The sequence below is a fragment of the Saccoglossus kowalevskii genome, chromosome 7 (assembly GCF_978046115.1).
Source record: "Saccoglossus kowalevskii chromosome 7, keSacKowa6.1, whole genome shotgun sequence".
NCBI classification, from domain to species: Eukaryota; Metazoa; Hemichordata; class Enteropneusta; family Harrimaniidae; genus Saccoglossus; species Saccoglossus kowalevskii.
Window position 1 is genome coordinate 39,833,754 of NC_140647.1, and position 22,316 is coordinate 39,856,069.

At 33.5% G+C, this 22,316-nt stretch overlaps 1 protein-coding gene across 1 annotated transcript in view; it reads right to left on the reverse strand.

Annotated features, from left to right (window-relative positions):
* LOC100379063 (tRNA wybutosine-synthesizing protein 2 homolog) overlaps nt 1–22,316 on the reverse strand; it is a 46,569-nt gene that overhangs the window by 8,256 nt on the left and 15,997 nt on the right. Inside the window, exons 2-3 of the mRNA XM_006818601.3 lie at nt 20,435–20,944; nt 18,073–18,182 (exon numbers count right to left, since the gene is read on the reverse strand). Coding sequence (XP_006818664.1) covers nt 18,073–18,182; nt 20,435–20,944 — 620 coding nt within the window. The remainder of the gene's footprint in view (nt 1–18,072; nt 18,183–20,434; nt 20,945–22,316) is intronic.

A 22,316-nucleotide genomic window follows, 5' to 3' on the forward strand; every position in this document is an offset into this window, starting at 1 on the left:
AAAGCGACCTACTATATTGGTTTCTAACTCACCTGTATACAGATCTACTATATTGGTTTCTAACTCACCTGTATAGAGATCTACTATATTGGTTTCTAGCTCACCTGTATAGAGATCTACTATATTGGTTTCTAACTCACCTGTATAGAAATCTACTAAATTGGTTAGTGGTTTCTAACTCACCTGTATAGAGATCTACTATATGGTTTCTAACTCACCTGTAAAGAGTTTTAATATATTGGTTTCTAACTCACCTGTATAGAGATCTACTATATTGGTTTCTAACCTACCTGTATAGAGATCTACTATAGTGGTTTCTAACTCACCTGTATAGAGATCTACTATATGGTTTCTAACTCACCTGTAAAGAGTTTTAATATATTGGTTTCTAACTCACCTGTATAGAATTCTACTATATGGTTTCTAACTCACCTGTATAGAGATCTACTATATTGGTTTCTAGCTCACCTGTATAGAGATCTACTATATTGGTTTCTAACCTACCTGTATAGAGATCTACTATAATGGTTTCTAACTCGCCTGTAAAGAGTTTTAATATATTGGTTTCTAACTCACCTGTATAGAGATCTACTATACTGGTTTCTAACTCGCCTGTATAGAGATCTACTGTACTGGTTTCTAACTCGCCTGTATAGAGATCTACTATACTGGTTTCTAACTCGCCTGTATAGAGATCTACTATATGGTTTCTAACTCACCTGTATAGAGATCTACTATATGGTTTCTAACTCACCTGTATAGAGATCTACTATAGTGGTTTCTAACTCACCTGTATAGAGATCTACTATATTGGTTTCTAACTCACCTGTATAGAGATCTACTATATTGGTTTCTAACTCACCTGTATAGAGATCTACTATATGGTTTCTAACTCACCTGTATAGAGATCTACTATATTGGTTTCTAACTCACCTGTATAGAGATCTACTATATGGTTTCTAACTCACCTGTATAGAGATCTACTATATGGTTTCTAACTCACCTGTATAGAGATCTACTATAGTGGTTTCTAACTCACCTGTATAGAGATCTACTATAATGGTTTCTAACTCGCCTGTAAAGAGTTTTAATATATTGGTTTCTAACTCGCCTGTAAAGAGTTTTAATATATTGGTTTCTAACTCGCCTGTAAAGTGTTTTAATATATTGGTTTCTAACTCACCTGTAAAGCGATCTACTATATTGGTTTCTAACTCGCCTGTAAAGAGTTTTAATATATTGGTTTCTAACTCACCTGTAAAGTGATCAACTATATTGGTTTCTAACTCGCCTGTATAGAGATCTACTATATTGGTTTCTAACTCGCCTGTAAAGCGATCTTCTATATTGGTTTCTAACTCACCTGTATAGAGATCTACTATATTGGTTTCAAACTCACCTATATAGAGATCTACTATATTGGTTTCTAACTCACCTGTATAGAGATCTACTATATTGGTTTCTAACCTACCTGTATAGAGATCTACTATAATGGTTTCTAACCTACCTGTATAGAGATCTACTATAATGGTTTCTAACTCACCTGTATAGAGATCTACTATAATGGTTTCTAACTCACCTGTATAGAGATCTACTATAATGGTTTCTAACTCGCCTGTAAAGAGTTTTAATATATTGGTTTCTAACTCACCTGTATAAGAAAGCCACTATATTGGTTTCTAACTCGCCTGTAGAGAGATCTACTATATTGGTTTCTAACTCGCCTGTAAAGCGATCTTCTATATTGGTTTCTAACTCACCTGTATAGAGATCTACTATATTGGTTTCAAACTCACCTATATAGAGATTTACTATATTGTTTTCTAACTCACATGTATAGAGATCTACTATATTTGTTTCTAGCTCACCTGTGTAGAGATCTACTATATTGGTTTCTAACTCACCTATATAGAGATCTACTATATTGGTTTCTAACTCACCTGTATAGAGATCTACTATATTGGTTTCTAACTCGCCTGTAAAGAGTTTTAATATATTGGTTTCTAACTCGCCTGTAAAGTGTTTTAATATATTGGTTTCTAACTCACCTGTAAAGCGATCTACTATATTGGTTTCTAACTCGCCTGTAAAGAGTTTTAATATATTGGTTTCTAACTCGCCTGTAAAGAGTTTTAATATATTGGTTTCTAACTCACCTGTAAAGTGATCAACTATATTGGTTTCTAACTCGCCTGTATAGAGATCTACTATATTGGTTTCTAACTCGCCTGTAAAGCGATCTTCTATATTGGTTTCTAACTCACCTGTATAGAGATCTACTATATTGGTTTCAAACTCACCTATATAGAGATCTACTATATTGTTTTCTAACTCACCTGTATAGAGATCTACTATATTTGTTTCTAGCTCACCTGTGTAGAGATCTACTATATTGGTTTCTAACTCACCTATATAGAGATCTACTATATTGGTTTCTAACTCACCTGTATAGAAAGCCACTATATTGGTTTCTAAATCACCTATATAGAGATCTACTATATTGTTTTCTAACTCACCTGTATAGAGATCTACTATATTGTTTTCTAACTCACCTGTATAGAGATCTACTATATTGGTTTCGAACTCACCTGTATAGAGATCTACTATATTGGTTTCTAACTCACCTGTATAGACAGCCACTATATTGGTTTCGAACTCACCTGTATAGAGATCTACTATATTGGTTTCTAACTCGCCTGTATAGAGATCTACTATATTGGTTTCTAACTCACCTGTATAGAGATCTACTATATTGTTTTCTAACTCGCCTGTAAAGAGTTTTAATATATTGGTTTCTAACTCACCTGTATAGAGATCTACTATATTGGTTTCTAACTCGCCTGTAAAGAGTTTTAATATATTGGTTTCTAAATCACCTATATAGAGATCTACTATATTGGTTTCTAACTCGCCTGTAAAGAGTTTTAATATATTGGTTTCTAACTCGCCTGTAAAGCGATCTTCTATATTGGTTTCTAACTCACCTGTATAGAGATCTACTATATTGGTTTCTAACTCACCTATATAGAGATCTACTATATTGTTTTCTAACTCACCTGTATAGAGATCTACTATATTTGTTTCTAGATCACCTGTATAGAGATCTACTATATTGGTTTCTAACTCACCTATATAGAGATCTACTATATTGGTTTCTAACTCGCCTGTAAAGAGTTTTAATATATTGGTTTCTAAATCACCTATATAGAGATCTACTATATTGGTTTCTAACTCGCCTGTAAAGAGTTTTAATATATTGGTTTCTAACTCGCCTGTATAGAGATCTACTATATTGGTTTCTAACTCGCCTGTAAAGTGATCTACTATTTTGGTTTCAAACTCACCTATATAGAGATCTACTATATTGTTTTCTAACTCACCTGTATAGAGATCTACTATATTTGTTTCTAGCTCACATGTGTAGAGATCTACTATATTGGTTTCTAACTCGCCTGTATAGAGATCTACTATATTGGTTTCTAACACACCTGTACGGAGATCTACTATATTGGTTTCGAACTCACCTGTATAGAGATCTACTATATTGGTTTCGAACTCGTCTGTATAGAAAGCCACTATATTGGTTTCGAACTCACCTGTATAGAGATCTACTATATTGGTTTCTAACTCGCCTGTAAAGAGTTTTAATATATTGGTTTCTAACTCGCCTGTATAGAGATCTACTATATTGGTTTCTAACTCACCTGTATAGCTTCCGACTATATTGTTTTCTAACTCGCCTGTAAAGAGTTTTAATATATTGGTTTCTAACTCGCCTGTATAGAGATCTACTATATTGGTTTCTAACACACCTGTATAGAGATCTACTATAATGGTTTATAACTCACCTGTATAGAGATCTACTATAATGGTTTATAACTCACCTGTATAGAGATCTACTATATTGATTTCTAAAACACCTGTATAGAGATCTAATATATTGGTTTCAAAGTCACCTGTAAAGAGTTTTACTAAATTAGTTTCTAACTCACCTGTAAATCGATCTACTATATTGGTTTCTAACTCACTTATATAGAGATCTACTATATTGTTTTCTAACTCACCTGTATAGAGATCTACTATATTGGTTTCGAACTCACCTGTATTGAGATCTACTATATTGGTTTCTAGATCACCTGTATAGAGATCTACTATATTGGTTTCTAACTCACCTATATAGAGATCTACTATATTGGTTTTTAACTCACCTATATAGAGATCTACTATATTGGTTTCTAATTCACCTGTATAGAGATCTACTATATTTGTTTCTAGCTCACCTATATAAAGATCTACTATATTGGTTTCTAACTCACCTATATAGAGATCTACTATATTGTTTTCTAACTCACCTGTATAGAGATCTACTATATTTGTTTCTAGCTGACCTGTATAGAGATCTACTATATTGGTTTCTAACACACCTGTACGGAGATCTACTATATTTGTTTCTAACTCGCCTGTAAAGTGATCTACTATATTGGTTTCTAACTCGCCTATATAGAGATCTACTATATTGTTTTCTAACTCACCTGTATAGAGATCTACTATATTTGTTTCTAGCTCACATGTGTAGAGATCTACTATATTGGTTTCTAACTCGCCTGTATAGAGATCTACTATATTGGTTTCTAACACACCTGTACGGAGATCTACTATATTGGTTTCGAACTCACCTGTATAGAGATCTACTATATTGGTTTCGAACTCGCCTGTATAGAAAGCCACTATATTGGTTTCGAACTCACCTGTATAGAGATCTACTATATTGCTTTCTAACTCACCTGTATAGATTCCGACTATATTGTTTTCTAACTCGCCTGTAAAGAGTTTTAATATATTGGTTTCTAACTCGCCTGTATAGAGATCTACTATATTGGTTTCTAACACACCTGTATAGAGATCTACTATAATGGTTTATAACTCACCTGTATAGAGATCTACTATAATGGTTTATAACTCACCTGTATTGAGATCTACTATATTGGTTTCTAGATCACCTGTATAGAGATCTACTATATTGGTTTCTAACTCACCTATATAGAGATCTACTATATTGGTTTTTAACTCACCTATATAGAGATCTACTATATTGGTTTCTAATTCACCTGTATAGAGATCTACTATATTTGTTTCTAGCTCACCTATATAAAGATCTACTATATTGGTTTCTAACTCACCTATATAGAGATCTACTATATTGTTTTCTAACTCACCTGTATAGAGATCTACTATATTTGTTTCTAGCTGACCTGTATAGAGATCTACTATATTGGTTTCTAACACACCTGTACGGAGATCTACTATATTTGTTTCTAACTCGCCTGTAAAGTGATCTACTATATTGGTTTCTAACTCGCCTATATAGAGATCTACTATATTGTTTTCTAACTCACCTGTATAGAGATCTACTATATTTGTTTCTAGCTCACATGTGTAGAGATCTACTATATTGGTTTCTAACTCGCCTGTATAGAGATCTACTATATTGGTTTCTAACACACCTGTACGGAGATCTACTATATTGGTTTCGAACTCACCTGTATAGAGATCTACTATATTGGTTTCGAACTCGCCTGTATAGAAAGCCACTATATTGGTTTCGAACTCACCTGTATAGAGATCTACTATATTGCTTTCTAACTCACCTGTATAGATTCCGACTATATTGTTTTCTAACTCGCCTGTAAAGAGTTTTAATATATTGGTTTCTAACTCGCCTGTATAGAGATCTACTATATTGGTTTCTAACACACCTGTATAGAGATCTACTATAATGGTTTATAACTCACCTGTATAGAGATCTACTATAATGGTTTATAACTCACCTGTATAGAGATCTACTATATTGATTTCTAAAACACCTGTATAGAGATCTACTATATTGGTTTCAAAGTCACCTGTAAAGAGTTTTACTATATTAGTTTCTAACTCACCTGTAAAGCGATCTACTATATTGGTTTCTAACTCACTTATATAGAGATCTACTATATTGTTTTCTAACTCACCTGTATAGAGATCTACTATATTGGTTTCGAACTCACCTGTATTGAGATCTACTATATTGGTTTCTAACTCACCTGTATAGAAAGCCACTATATTGGTTTCTAACTCACCTGTATAGAGATCTACTATATTGGTTTCTAACACACCTGTATAGAGATCTACTATATTGGTTTCTAACACACCTGTATAGAGATCTACTATATTGGTTTCTAACTCGCCTGTATAGAGATCTACTATGTTGGTTTCTAACTCGCCTGTAAAGCGATCTTCTATATTGGTTTCTAACTCACCTGTATAGAGATCTACTATATTGGTTTCAAACTCACCTATATAGAGATCTACTATATTGTTTTCTAACTCACCTGTATAGAGATCTTCTATATTGGTTTTTAACTCACCTGTATAGAGATCTGCTATATTGGTTTCTAACTCACCTATATAGAGATCTACTATATTGGTTTCTAACTCACCTATATAGAGATCTACTAAATTGTTTTCTAACTCACCTGTATAGAGATCTACTATATTGGTTTCGAACTCACCTGTATAGAGATCTACTATATTGGTTTCTAACTCGCCTGTAAAGCGATCTTCTATATTGGTTTCTAACTCACCTGTATAGAGATCTACTATATTGGTTTCTAACTCACCTATATAGAGATCTACTATATTGTTTTCTAACTCACCTGTATAGAGATCTACTATATTTGTTTCTAGATCACCTGTATAGAGATCTACTATATTGGTTTCTAACTCACCTATATAGAGATCTACTATATTGGTTTTTAACTCACCTATATAGAGATCTACTATATTGGTTTCTAACTCACCTGTATAGAGATCTACTATATTGGTTTCTAGCTCACCTATATAAAGATCTACTATATTGGTTTCTAACTCACCTATATAGAGATCTACTTTATTGTTTTCTAACTCACCTGTATAGAGATCTACTATATTTGTTTCTAGCTCACCTGTATAGAGATCTACTATATTGGTTTCTAACACACCTGTACGGAGATCTACTATATTTGTTTCTAGATCACCTGTATAGAAATCTACTATATTGGTTTCTAATTCACCTATATAGAGATCTACTATATTTGTTTCTAGATCACCTGTATATAAATCTACTATATTGGTTTCTAACTCACCTGTATAGAGATCTACTATATTTGTTTCTAACACACCTGTATAGAGATCTACTATATTGGTTTCTAGATCACCTGTATAGAGATCTACTATATTGGTTTCTAACTCACCTGTATAGAAAGCCACTATATTGGTTTCGAACTCACCTGTATAGAGATCTACTATATTGGTTTCTAACTCACCTGTATAGAAAGCCACTATATTGGTTTCTAAATCACCTATATAGAGATCTACTATATTTGTTTCTAACACACCTGTATAGAGATCTACTATATTGGTTTCTAGATCAGCTGTATAGAGATCTACTATATTGGTTTCTAACTCACCTGTATAGAAAGCCACTATATTGGTTTCGAACTCACCTGTATAGAGATCTACTATATTGGTTTCTAACTCACCTGTATAGAAAGCCACTATATTGGTTTCTAACCCGCCTGTATAGAGATCTACTATATTGGTTTCTAACTCGCCTGTATGGAGATCTACTATATTGTTTTCTAACTCGCCTGTAAAGAGTTTTAATATATTGGTTTCTAACTCGCCTGTATAGAGATCTACTATATTGGTTTCTAACACACCTGTATAGAGATCTACTATAATGGTTTATAACTCACCTGTATAGAGATCTACTATAATGGTTTATAACTCACCTGTATAGAGATCTACTATATTGGTTTCTAAAACACCTGTATAGAGATCTACTATATTGGTTTCTAACTCACCTGTATAGAAAGCCACTATATTGGTTTCTAAATCACCTATATAGAGATCTACTATATTTGTTTCTAACACACCTGTATAGAGATCTACTATATTGGTTTCTAGATCAGCTGTATAGAGATCTACTATATTGGTTTCTAACTCACCTGTATAGAAAGCCACTATATTGGTTTCGAACTCACCTGTATAGAGATCTACTATATTGGTTTCTAACTCACCTGTATAGAAAGCCACTATATTGGTTTCTAACCCGCCTGTATAGAGATCTACTATATTGGTTTCTAACTCACCTGTATGGAGATCTACTATATTGTTTTCTAACTCGCCTGTAAAGAGTTTTAATATATTGGTTTCTAACTCACCTGTATAGAGATCTACTATATTGGTTTCTAACACACCTGTATAGAGATCTACTATAATGGTTTATAACTCACCTGTATAGAGATCTACTATAATGGTTTATAACTCACCTGTATAGAGATCTACTATATTGGTTTCAAAGTCACCTGTAAAGAAGTTTTACTATATTAGTTTCTAACTCACCTGTAAAGCGATCTACTATATTGGTTTCTAACTCACCTATATAGAGATCTACTATATTGTTTTCTAACTCACCTGTATAGAGATCTACTATATTGGTTTCGAACTCACCTGTAAAGAGATCTACTATATTGGTTTCTAACTCACCTGTATAGAAAGCCACTATATTGGTTTCTAACTTGCCTGTATAGAGATCTACTATATTGGTGTCTAACTCACCTGTATAGAGATCTACTATATTGGTTTCTAACTCACCTATATAGAGATCTACTATATTGTTTTCTAACTCACCTGTATAGAGATCTACTATATTGGTTTCGAACTCACCTGTATAGAGATCTACTATATTGGTTTCTAACTCGCCTGTAAAGAATTTTACTATATTGGTTTCTAACTCGCCTGTAAAGCGACCTACTATATTGGTTTCTAACTCGCCTGTAAAGCGACCTACTATATTGGTTTCTAACTCACCTGTATAGAGATCTACTATATTGGTTTCTAACTCACCTGTATAGAGATCTACTATATTGGTTTCTAGCTCACCTGTATAGAGATCTACTATATTGGTTTCTAACTCACCTATATAGAGATCTACTATATTGGTTTCTAACTCACCTGTATAGAAAGCCACTATATTGGTTTCTAACTCACCTGTATAGAGATCTACTATAATCGGTTTCTAACTCACCTGTATAGAGATCTACTATATTGGTTTCTAACTCACCTGTAAAGTGATCTACTATATTGGTTTCTAACTCACCTGTATAGAGATCTACTATATTGGTTTCTAACTCACCTGTGTAGAGATCTACTATATTGGTTTCTAACTCACCTGTATAGAGATCTACTATATTGGTTTCTAACTCGCCTGTAAAGAGTTTTAATATATTGGTTTCTAACTCGCCTGTAAAGTGTTTTAATATATTGGTTTCTAACTCACCTGTAAAGCGATCTACTATATTGGTTTCTAACTCGCCTGTAAAGAGTTTTAATATATTGGTTTCTAACTCGCCTGTAAAGAGTTTTAATATATTGGTTTCTAACTCACCTGTAAAGTGATCAACTATATTGGTTTCTAACTCGCCTGTATAGAGATCTACTATATTGGTTTCTAACTCGCCTGTAAAGCGATCTTCTATATTGGTTTCTAACTCACCTGTATAGAGATCTACTATATTGGTTTCAAACTCACCTATATAGAGATCTACTATATTGTTTTCTAACTCACCTGTATAGAGATCTACTATATTTGTTTCTAGCTCACCTGTGTAGAGATCTACTATATTGGTTTCTAACTCACCTATATAAAGATCTACTATATTGGTTTCTAACTCACCTGTATAGAAAGCCACTATATTGGTTTCTAAATCACCTATATAGAGATCTACTATATTGTTTTCTAACTCACCTGTATAGAGATCTACTATATTGTTTTCTAACTCACCTGTATAGAGATCTACTATATTGGTTTCCAACTCACCTGTATAGAGATCTACTATATTGGTTTCTAACTCACCTGTATAGAAAGCCACTATATTGGTTTCTAACTCGCCTGTATAGAGATCTACTATATTGGTTTCTAACACACCTGTATAGAGATCTACTATATTGGTTTCTAACTCGCCTGTATAGAGATCTACTATGTTGGTTTCTAACTCGCCTGTAAAGCGATCTTCTATATTGGTTTCTAACTCACCTGTATAGAGAACTACTATATTGGTTTCTAACTCGCCTGTATAGAGATCTACTATATTGGTTTCTAACTCACCTGTATAGAGATCTACTATATTGTTTTCTAACTCGCCTGTAAAGAGTTTTAATATATTGGTTTCTAACTCACCTGTATAGAGATCTACTATATTGGTTTCTAACTCGCCTGTAAAGAGTTTTAATAAATTGGTTTCTAAATCACCTATATAGAGATCTACTATATTGGTTTCTAACTCGCCTGTAAAGAGTTTTAATATATTGGTTTCTAACTCGCCTGTAAAGCGATCTTCTATATTGGTTTCTAACTCACCTGTATAGAGATCTACTATATTGGTTTCTAACTCACCTATATAGAGATCTACTATATTGGTTTCGAACTCACCTGTATAGAGATCTACTATATTGGTTTCGAACTCGCCTGTATAGAAAGCCACTATATTGGTTTCGAACTCACCTGTATAGAGATCTACTATATTGGTTTCTAACTCGCCTGTAAAGAGTTTTAATATATTGGTTTCTAACTCGCCTGTATAGAGATCTACTATATTGGTTTCTAACTCACCTGTATAGCTTCCGACTATATTGTTTTCTAACTCGCCTGTAAAGAGTTTTAATATATTGGTTTCTAACTCGCCTGTATAGAGATCTACTATATTGGTTTCTAACACACCTGTATAGAGATCTACTATAATGGTTTATAACTCACCTGTATAGAGATCTACTATAATGGTTTATAACTCACCTGTATAGAGATCTACTATATTGATTTCTAAAACACCTGTATAGAGATCTAATATATTGGTTTCAAAGTCACCTGTAAAGAGTTTTACTAAATTAGTTTCTAACTCACCTGTAAATCGATCTACTATATTGGTTTCTAACTCACTTATATAGAGATCTACTATATTGTTTTCTAACTCACCTGTATAGAGATCTACTATATTGGTTTCGAACTCACCTGTATTGAGATCTACTACATTGGTTTCTAACTCACCTGTATAGAAAGCCACTATATTGGTTTCTAACTCGCCTGTATAGAGATCTACTATATTGGTTTCTAACACACCTGTATAGAGATCTACTATATTGGTTTCTAACTCGCCTGTATAGAGATCTACTATGTTGGTTTCTAACTCGCCTGTAAAGCGATCTTCTATATTGGTTTCTAACTCACCTGTATAGAGATCTACTATATTGGTTTCAAACTCACCTATATAGAGATCTACTATATTGTTTTCTAACTCACCTGTATAGAGATCTTCTATATTGGTTTTTAACTCACCTGTATAGAGATCTGCTATATTGGTTTCTAACTCACCTATATAGAGATCTACTATATTGGTTTCTAACTCACCTATATAGAGATCTACTATATTGTTTTCTAACTCACCTGTATAGAGATCTACTATATTGGTTTCGAACTCACCTGTATAGAGATCTACTATATTGGTTTCTAACTCGCCTGTAAAGCGATCTTCTATATTGGTTTCTAACTCACCTGTATAGAGATCTACTATATTGGTTTCTAACTCACCTATATAGAGATCTACTATATTGTTTTCTAACTCACCTGTATAGAGATCTACTATATTTGTTTCTAGATCACCTGTATAGAGATCTACTATATTGGTTTCTAACTCACCTATATAGAGATCTACTATATTGGTTTTTAACTCACCTATATAGAGATCTACTATATTGGTTTCTAATTCACCTGTATAGAGATCTACTATATTTGTTTCTAGCTCACCTATATAAAGATCTACTATATTGGTTTCTAACTCACCTATATAGAGATCTACTATATTGTTTTCTAACTCACCTGTATAGAGATCTACTATATTTGTTTCTAGCTGACCTGTATAGAGATCTACTATATTGGTTTCTAACACACCTGTACGGAGATCTACTATATTTGTTTCTAACTCGCCTGTAAAGTGATCTACTATATTGGTTTCTAACTCGCCTATATAGAGATCTACTATATTGTTTTCTAACTCACCTGTATAGAGATCTACTATATTTGTTTCTAGCTCACATGTGTAGAGATCTACTATACTGGTTTCTAACTCGCCTGTATAGAGATCTACTATATTGGTTTCTAACACACCTGTACGGAGATCTACTATATTGGTTTCGAACTCACCTGTATAGAGATCTACTATATTGGTTTCGAACTCGCCTGTATAGAAAGCCACTATATTGGTTTCGAACTCACCTGTATAGAGATCTACTATATTGGTTTCTAACTCACCTGTATAGATTCCGACTATATTGTTTTCTAACTCGCCTGTAAAGAGTTTTAATATATTGGTTTCTAACTCGCCTGTATAGAGATCTACTATATTGGTTTCTAACACACCTGTATAGAGATCTACTATAATGGTTTATAACTCACCTGTATAGAGATCTACTATAATGGTTTATAACTCACCTGTATAGAGATCTACTATATTGATTTCTAAAACACCTGTATAGAGATCTACTATATTGGTTTCAAAGTCACCTGTAAAGAGTTTTACTATATTAGTTTCTAACTCACCTGTAAAGCGATCTACTATATTGGTTTCTAACTCACTTATATAGAGATCTACTATATTGTTTTCTAACTCACCTGCATAGAGATCTACTATATTGGTTTCGAACTCACCTGTATTGAGATCTACTATATTGGTTTCTAACTCACCTGTATAGAAAGCCACTATATTGGTTTCTAACTCGCCTGTATAGAGATCTACTATATTGGTTTCTAACACACCTGTATAGAGATCTACTATATTGGTTTCTAACACACCTGTATAGAGATCTACTATATTGGTTTCTAACTCGCCTGTATAGAGATCTACTATGTTGGTTTCTAACTCGCCTGTAAAGCGATCTTCTATATTGGTTTCTAACTCACCTGTATAGAGATCTACTATATTGGTTTCAAACTCACCTATATAGAGATCTACTATATTGTTTTCTAACTCACCTGTATAGAGATCTTCTATATTGGTTTTTAACTCACCTGTATAGAGATCTGCTATATTGGTTTCTAACTCACCTTTATAGAGATCTACTATATTGGTTTCTAACTCACCTATATAGAGATCTACTAAATTGTTTTCTAACTCACCTGTATAGAGATCTACTATATTGGTTTCGAACTCACCTGTATAGAGATCTACTATATTGGTTTCTAACTCGCCTGTAAAGCGATCTTCTATATTGGTTTCTAACTCACCTGTATAGAGATCTACTATATTGGTTTCTAACTCACCTATATAGAGATCTACTATATTGTTTTCTAACTCACCTGTATAGAGATCTACTATATTTGTTTCTAGATCACCTGTATAGAGATCTACTATATTGGTTTCTAACTCACCTATATAGAGATCTACTATATTGGTTTCTAACTCGCCTATATAGAGATCTACTATATTGTTTTCTAACTCACCTGTATAGAGATCTACTATATTTGTTTCTAGCTCACATGTGTAGAGATCTACTATACTGGTTTCTAACTCGCCTGTATAGAGATCTACTATATTGGTTTCTAACACACCTGTACGGAGATCTACTATATTGGTTTCGAACTCACCTGTATAGAGATCTACTATATTGGTTTCGAACTCGCCTGTATAGAAAGCCACTATATTGGTTTCGAACTCACCTGTATAGAGATCTACTATATTGGTTTCTAACTCACCTGTATAGATTCCGACTATATTGTTTTCTAACTCGCCTGTAAAGAGTTTTAATATATTGGTTTCTAACTCGCCTGTATAGAGATCTACTATATTGGTTTCTAACACACCTGTATAGAGATCTACTATAATGGTTTATAACTCACCTGTATAGAGATCTACTATAATGGTTTATAACTCACCTGTATAGAGATCTACTATATTGATTTCTAAAACACCTGTATAGAGATCTACTATATTGGTTTCAAAGTCACCTGTAAAGAGTTTTACTATATTAGTTTCTAACTCACCTGTAAAGCGATCTACTATATTGGTTTCTAACTCACTTATATAGAGATCTACTATATTGTTTTCTAACTCACCTGTATAGAGATCTACTATATTGGTTTCGAACTCACCTGTATTGAGATCTACTATATTGGTTTCTAACTCACCTGTATAGAAAGCCACTATATTGGTTTCTAACTCGCCTGTATAGAGATCTACTATATTGGTTTCTAACACACCTGTATAGAGATCTACTATATTGGTTTCTAACACACCTGTATAGAGATCTACTATATTGGTTTCTAACTCGCCTGTATAGAGATCTACTATGTTGGTTTCTAACTCGCCTGTAAAGCGATCTTCTATATTGGTTTCTAACTCACCTGTATAGAGATCTACTATATTGGTTTCAAACTCACCTATATAGAGATCTACTATATTGTTTTCTAACTCACCTGTATAGAGATCTTCTATATTGGTTTTTAACTCACCTGTATAGAGATCTGCTATATTGGTTTCTAACTCACCTATATAGAGATCTACTATATTGGTTTCTAACTCACCTATATAGAGATCTACTAAATTGTTTTCTAACTCACCTGTATAGAGATCTACTATATTGGTTTCGAACTCACCTGTATAGAGATCTACTATATTGGTTTCTAACTCGCCTGTAAAGCGATCTTCTATATTGGTTTCTAACTCACCTGTATAGAGATCTACTATATTGGTTTCTAACTCACCTATATAGAGATCTACTATATTGTTTTCTAACTCACCTGTATAGAGATCTACTATATTTGTTTCTAGATCACCTGTATAGAGATCTACTATATTGGTTTCTAACTCACCTATATAGAGATCTACTATATTGGTTTTTAACTCACCTATATAGAGATCTACTATATTGGTTTCTAACTCACCTGTATAGAGATCTACTATATTGGTTTCTAGCTCACCTATATAAAGATCTACTATATTGGTTTCTAGCTCACCTATATAGAGATCTACTATATTGTTTTCTAACTCACCTGTATAGAGATCTACTATATTTGTTTCTAGCTCACCTGTATAGAGATCTACTATATTGGTTTCTAACACACCTGTACGGAGATCTACTATATTTGTTTCTAGATCACCTGTATAGAAATCTACTATATTGGTTTCTAATTCACCTATATAGAGATCTACTATATTTGTTTCTAGATCACCTGTATAGAAATCTACTATATTGGTTTCTAACTCACCTGTATAGAGATCTACTATATTTGTTTCTAACACACCTGTATAGAGATCTACTATATTGGTTTCTAGATCACCTGTATAGAGATCTACTATATTGGTTTCTAACTCACCTGTATAGAAAGCCACTATATTGGTTTCGAACTCACCTGTATAGAGATCTACTATATTGGTTTCTAACTCACCTGTATAGAAAGCCACTATATTGGTTTCTAAATCACCTATATAGAGATCTACTATATTTGTTTCTAACACACCTGTATAGAGATCTACTATATTGGTTTCTAGATCAGCTGTATAGAGATCTACTATATTGGTTTCTAATTCACCTGTATAGAAAGCCACTATATTGGTTTCGAACTCACCTGTATAGAGATCTACTATATTGGTTTCTAACTCACCTGTATAGAAAGCCACTATATTGGTTTCTAACCCGCCTGTATAGAGATCTACTATATTGGTTTCTAACTCACCTGTATGGAGATCTACTATATTGTTTTCTAACTCGCCTGTAAAGAGTTTTAATATATTGGTTTCTAACTCGCCTGTATAGAGATCTACTATATTGGTTTCTAACACACCTGTATAGAGATCTACTATAATGGTTTATAACTCACCTGTATAGAGATCTACTATAATGGTTTATAACTCACCTGTATAGAGATCTACTATATTGGTTTCTAAAACACCTGTATAGAGATCTACTATATTGGTTTCTAACTCACCTGTATAGAAAGCCACTATATTGGTTTCTAAATCACCTATATAGAGATCTACTATATTGGTTTCTAACTCACCTGTATAGAAAGCCACTATATTGGTTTCGAACTCACCTGTATAGAGATCTACTATATTGGTTTCTAACTCACCTGTATAGAAAGCCACTATATTGGTTTCTAAATCACCTATATAGAGATCTACTATATTTGTTTCTAACACACCTGTATAGAGATCTACTATATTGGTTTCTAGATCAGCTGTATAGAGATCTACTATATTGGTTTCTAATTCACCTGTATAGAAAGCCACTATATTGGTTTCGAACTCACCTGTATAGAGATCTACTATATTGGTTTCTAACTCACCTGTATAGAAAGCCACTATATTGGTTTCTAACCCGCCTGTATAGAGATCTACTATATTGGTTTCTAACTCACCTGTATGGAGATCTACTATATTGTTTTCTAACTCGCCTGTAAAGAGTTTTAATATATTGGTTTCTAACTCGCCTGTATAGAGATCTACTATATTGGTTTCTAACACACCTGTATAGAGATCTACTATAATGGTTTATAACTCACCTGTATAGAGATCTACTATAATGGTTTATAACTCACCTGTATAGAGATCTACTATATTGGTTTCTAAAACACCTGTATAGAGATCTACTATATTGGTTTCTAACTCACCTGTATAGAAAGCCACTATATTGGTTTCTAAATCACCTATATAGAGATCTACTATATTTGTTTCTAACACACCTGTATAGAGATCTACTATATTGGTTTCTAGATCAGCTGTATAGAGATCTACTATATTGGTTTCTAACTCACCTGTATAGAAAGCCACTATATTGGTTTCGAACTCACCTGTATAGAGATCTACTATATTGGTTTCTAACTCACCTGTATAGAAAGCCACTATATTGGTTTCTAACCCGCCTGTATAGAGATCTACTATATTGGTTTCTAACTCACCTGTATGGAGATCTACTATATTGTTTTCTAACTCGCCTGTAAAGAGTTTTAATATATTGGTTTCTAACTCACCTGTATAGAGATCTACTATATTGGTTTCTAACACACCTGTATAGAGATCTACTATAATGGTTTATAACTCACCTGTATAGAGATCTACTATAATGGTGTATAACTCACCTGTATAGAGATCTACTATATTGGTTTCAAAGTCACCTGTAAAGAAGTTTTACTATATTAGTTTCTAACTCACCTGTAAAGCGATCTACTATATTGGTTTCTAACTCACCTATATAGAGATCTACTATATTGTTTTCTAACTCACCTGTATAGAGATCTACTATATTGGTTTCGAACTCACCTGTAAAGAGATCTACTATATTGGTTTCTAACTCACCTGTATAGAAAGCCACTATATTGGTTTCTAACTTGCCTGTATAGAGATCTACTATATTGGTGTCTAACTCACCTGTATAGAGATCTACTATATTGGTTTCTAACTCACCTATATAGAGATCTACTATATTGTTTTCTAACTCACCTGTATAGAGATCTACTATATTGGTTTCGAACTCACCTGTATAGAGATCTACTATATTGGTTTCTAACTCGCCTGTAAAGAATTTTACTATATTGGTTTCTAACTCGCCTGTAAAGCGACCTACTATATTGGTTTCTAACTCGCCTGTAAAGCGACCTACTATATTGGTTTCTAACTCACCTGTATAGAGATCTACTATATTGGTTTCTAACTCACCTGTATAGAGATCTACTATATTGGTTTCTAGCTCACCTGTATAGAGATCTACTATATTGGTTTCTAACTCACCTATATAGAGATCTACTATATTGGTTTCTAACTCACCTGTATAGAAAGCCACTATATTGGTTTCTAACTCACCTGTATAGAGATCTACTATAATCGGTTTCTAACTCACCTGTATAGAGATCTACTATATTGGTTTCTAACTCACCTGTAAAGTGATCTACTATATTGGTTTCTAACTCACCTGTATAGAGATCTACTATATTGGTTTCTAACTCACCTGTGTAGAGATCTACTATGGTTTCTCCTTGACAACACATCTTGGCTATTCGCAATTTTTCAGTAATATTTCCAATAGAAAACATACACTTTGTGACATCATATGTATACCTGGAACACATAATAATTTAATGCTATGTTCATAGTCAAGTTACCATGGCACCCTGAACTTGTCTATGTTTCATTCTAAAGTTAGAAAATGTACCCAAAGAATATTCTCATTATAATTAATTAATTTCATTCATGACAGTTGCTGTACATTGCAAAGGTAAAATGATATTGGAAGGAATGTTTACATACATTATTACATGTTTCATGTTATTCATTAGCAAAAGACAAAACTTTAGTTAGGTACAATGAACCAACTTTAACCACAAATACCTGAAGTGCATTTTTACTACAATGGTGACGAGTCAGCCATCTAGAAACAGATGCATGTCTGAGATGTCTTCTAAAAAATAAGTTGCCCAGATCCTATGGTATTGTATATGTAGGTTGATTATACTAACTCTATTAGTGAATTTATAAAAATTGTTCTGATTGTAATCGTCATTGTAAACATTGTGGACAAACCCTGTAGACTTTGTGTTGCTGAAATTGACATCAATACCAGCACGGTTACTTTGTAAGTTGTACTAGACTGGCATCTACGCTGTCAGTGTCACAAAGTCATAAAGTGCCTGGAAATATGGACTATAACAATCAGGACAATGTAAGTGAGGATCCAATGGCAGAAGTGTATGAAAAGTTCTGCTGTAATGACTATAAGTTTGTGAACAGCTCTAAACAAGGTATATTAAATATTATTTTACCAAAAATATCTCTAAAATTTGAGAATTAAATTTATTGTCGCAAAATTAACAAATCTGAGGTTCTCACCTAAGTAAGCAATTTATTTTTCCTGTAATGTCTAAAATACTAGTATCATTTTTTTTACCAAATGTATAAAACTATTCAGCAGACTAAGACTGACTTGCTGCTCTCAAAAACAATAGGGGGAACTTTGAACTGCTAGAAATATAACTACATTGACAGATGAGGTAAACATATTCAGCATTCGTACATCTCTATTAGAAGGACAAATGTAACATATACAGACTATTTTAGCTGACTTATTAGGTATAGAAATGTCTGGTTTCATAACACATTAAAAGAGTATTTTAGCTCATGAAATGAAGAAATCTGACAGAGGTCCATCCAAGGTATGTACATGTATATAGTCGGGAAATCAAAGCAATCGGGTTAGCAATTTTCCCAGCAGAAACATAAACATATGAAATGTAAACAAGCCATGCATGGCACAGTCCTCGTTAGTTATCAAATTTAAGATATATAGTTTTGTTTATAGTAATATAGCTGGAATATAACTATGTACTGAATATGATTATGATGATTGTTTAACATTAAAATGATTGACATTTGTATCTGATTGTCAAACAAGTACTTGTCCATATTGGGAGTTAGTGCTCTGGAACAGCATTAATTAAAACAAAATCAGCCATTTTGAATACATGTATATATCTATAACATGATGTATATAAAATAAAATTTGAACATAATCAGTCAAAGCATGTCAGAGATATGGCTCTAGAAACCCAATCATTAAAACAAAATGGCCGCCAGTCAGCCATTTTGAATCTGATCTGAAAAATAAAATGATGTGCATCAGGAACCCGTAATGTCTAATGTATGTACTGTAATGTATGTAAGTTTGAACGAAATCCATCCATAAATGCCAGAAATGCTTGATATTAGATGATTTTTTAGCACAAAAATGGCCACCATTTGGCCATTTTGAATAGAATCGTCAAACCATTAAATCTGTTTTTCTATGACATGATGTATAATGAATATTACAAATTTGAACATAATCAGTCAAATCAAGTCAGAGATATGGGTCTAGAAGCCCATTTATTAAAACAAAATGGCCGCCAGTCAGCCATTTTGAATCCGATCTGAAAAATAAAATTGTTTGCATCAAGGTCCTATAATGTCTAATGTATATACTATTAAAGTTTGAACAAAATCTATTTGTAAACAGCTGAGAAATGCTTGATTTTGATGATTTTTTAGCACACAAATGGCCGCCATTCGGCCATCTTGAATCAGATCGTGAAACAAATTGATGTGCATATGTATAATATCATGTATGATGTATGTGTGAAGTTTGATTATGATTCGTCCAGGCATTTCTAAGATACAGGTCTGGACGCACGCACGGACGGAAACTCGGACACACAAGGGTCAAAACATAAGTCCCCGTTTTTGGACTGCGTTCGAACGGGGACTAAAAATCTTTTCATGCTCAGTGTGAAGCTGTTTGTATAGGTGATTACATTATCACCAGTATGTGTGTTTTCTACCTGATGCCATTATCTGTGTGCTCCACCCATCCATTATTGCCAAGTAGCAGATACACCATGGGAGTTCTATATCCATCACTGGTAATGCGACTCTTTTTAGCAACACGTGATACTCCTGTGGCGTCAGCTACCACTCTCCACAAATCATTCTCCAAATCCTTCCACAGTCTGTGAGTGAACACACAATCAGGAAATAATACCAAGTCATTGTGCTTTTCCCAATGTCTTGGTATGTCATCTTGCAATATTGTTTCCCAAACGTGGCCTTTCGATTCTACGCAGTGTCGGACATCATGCAGCAATCTTTCATACGGTGTTGACAACAGGGCTTTCTTGGAAAGTGGTAGTGGGAGAGAGTCAACTGTAAACATTAAACCATGCAGTTTATCACACATCCATGATGAGTAGGTAGATTTTGCATATTCAGTAATTGGAATAGCAATTTTACCATTTTCCAATCGTACTAGTCTTCGTCTGCTTTCCCATAGTCCTTGCTCTTCAAGTAGTTGTCTGGAATCAAAATAAATTCACTGATAATCCTCTGGAATCAAAATAAATTCACTGATAATCCATGGAATGAGCTGATAATACATGGAATGAGCTGATAATCCATGGAATGAGCTGATAATCCATGGAATGAGCTGAAAATCCATGGAATGAGCTGATAATCCATGGAATGAGCTGATAATCTATGGAATGAGCTGATAATACATGGAATGAGCTGATAATCCATGGAATGAGCTGATAATCCATGGAATGAGCTGATAATCAATGGAATGAGCTGATAATCTATGGAATGAGCTGATAATCCATGGAATGAGCTGATAATCCATGGAATGAGCTGATAATCCATGGAATGAGCTGATAATCCATGGAATGAGCTAATAATCCATGGAATGAGCTAATAATCCATGGAATGAGCTAATAATCCATGGAATGAGCTGATAATCCATGGAATGAGCTAATAATCCATGGAATGAGCTGATAATCCATAGAATGAGCTAATAATTCATGGAATGAGCTGATAATCCATGGAATGAGCTGATAATCCATGGAATGAGCTAATAATCCATGGAATGAGCTGATAATCCATGGAATGAGTTGATAATCCATGGAATGAGTTGATAATCCATGGAATGAGCTGATAATCCATGGAATGAGCTGATAATCCATGCATGGCTGATCAACAAAATGTACTCAGGGATTGTAATAATGAAATTCAAACTTCATCGAATGAATACCCATAAAAATGTAGTCTTTAACATAGTGACTAATTATTTAAAAATGACCTTGACTCTGATCAGACAAAATTCATGTGTATCTTTCACATTGTGTGCAGGAGCATACATTCAAAAATTCTCAAAAATTCATAATAGACATTAACTCAAACTACCATCTCGGGAGTGATCACAACGTTATGACTTTATATTTAGACCTGGGTCCAGGTGAATCACTAACCCAAAAGAATAAGAAAACATGGAAATTGAATTATAACCAGAATTGGAAACCATTTCACTAGGGCTATTAGATTCATTCAGGAAATGGGGGAAAAGGATAAGGTGAAAAACTAAAATGATCTGTGGGAAGAATAGAAAACTAGCTTCAAGTTGCAAACAAATGTATTAGCAAAACAGTTGGGGGTATGAGAGGTAAAGGATGGTGGGATAAAGAAATTAATGATCCCATCAATGAGAGAAGGGATGCCTGTAGAAAATACAGACACTGAGCAAAATTATCTGTAGATACAAGAAAAGCAGCAGACGTAGATCAACTCTGGTCCACCTCGATTGACCTAAAATGTAAAACACACAATTTAATAAATAATAAAAGGTTAGAGTTTAAGGTAAAACATAGCTAAAAAGAGGCTGAAGAAAAATAATAA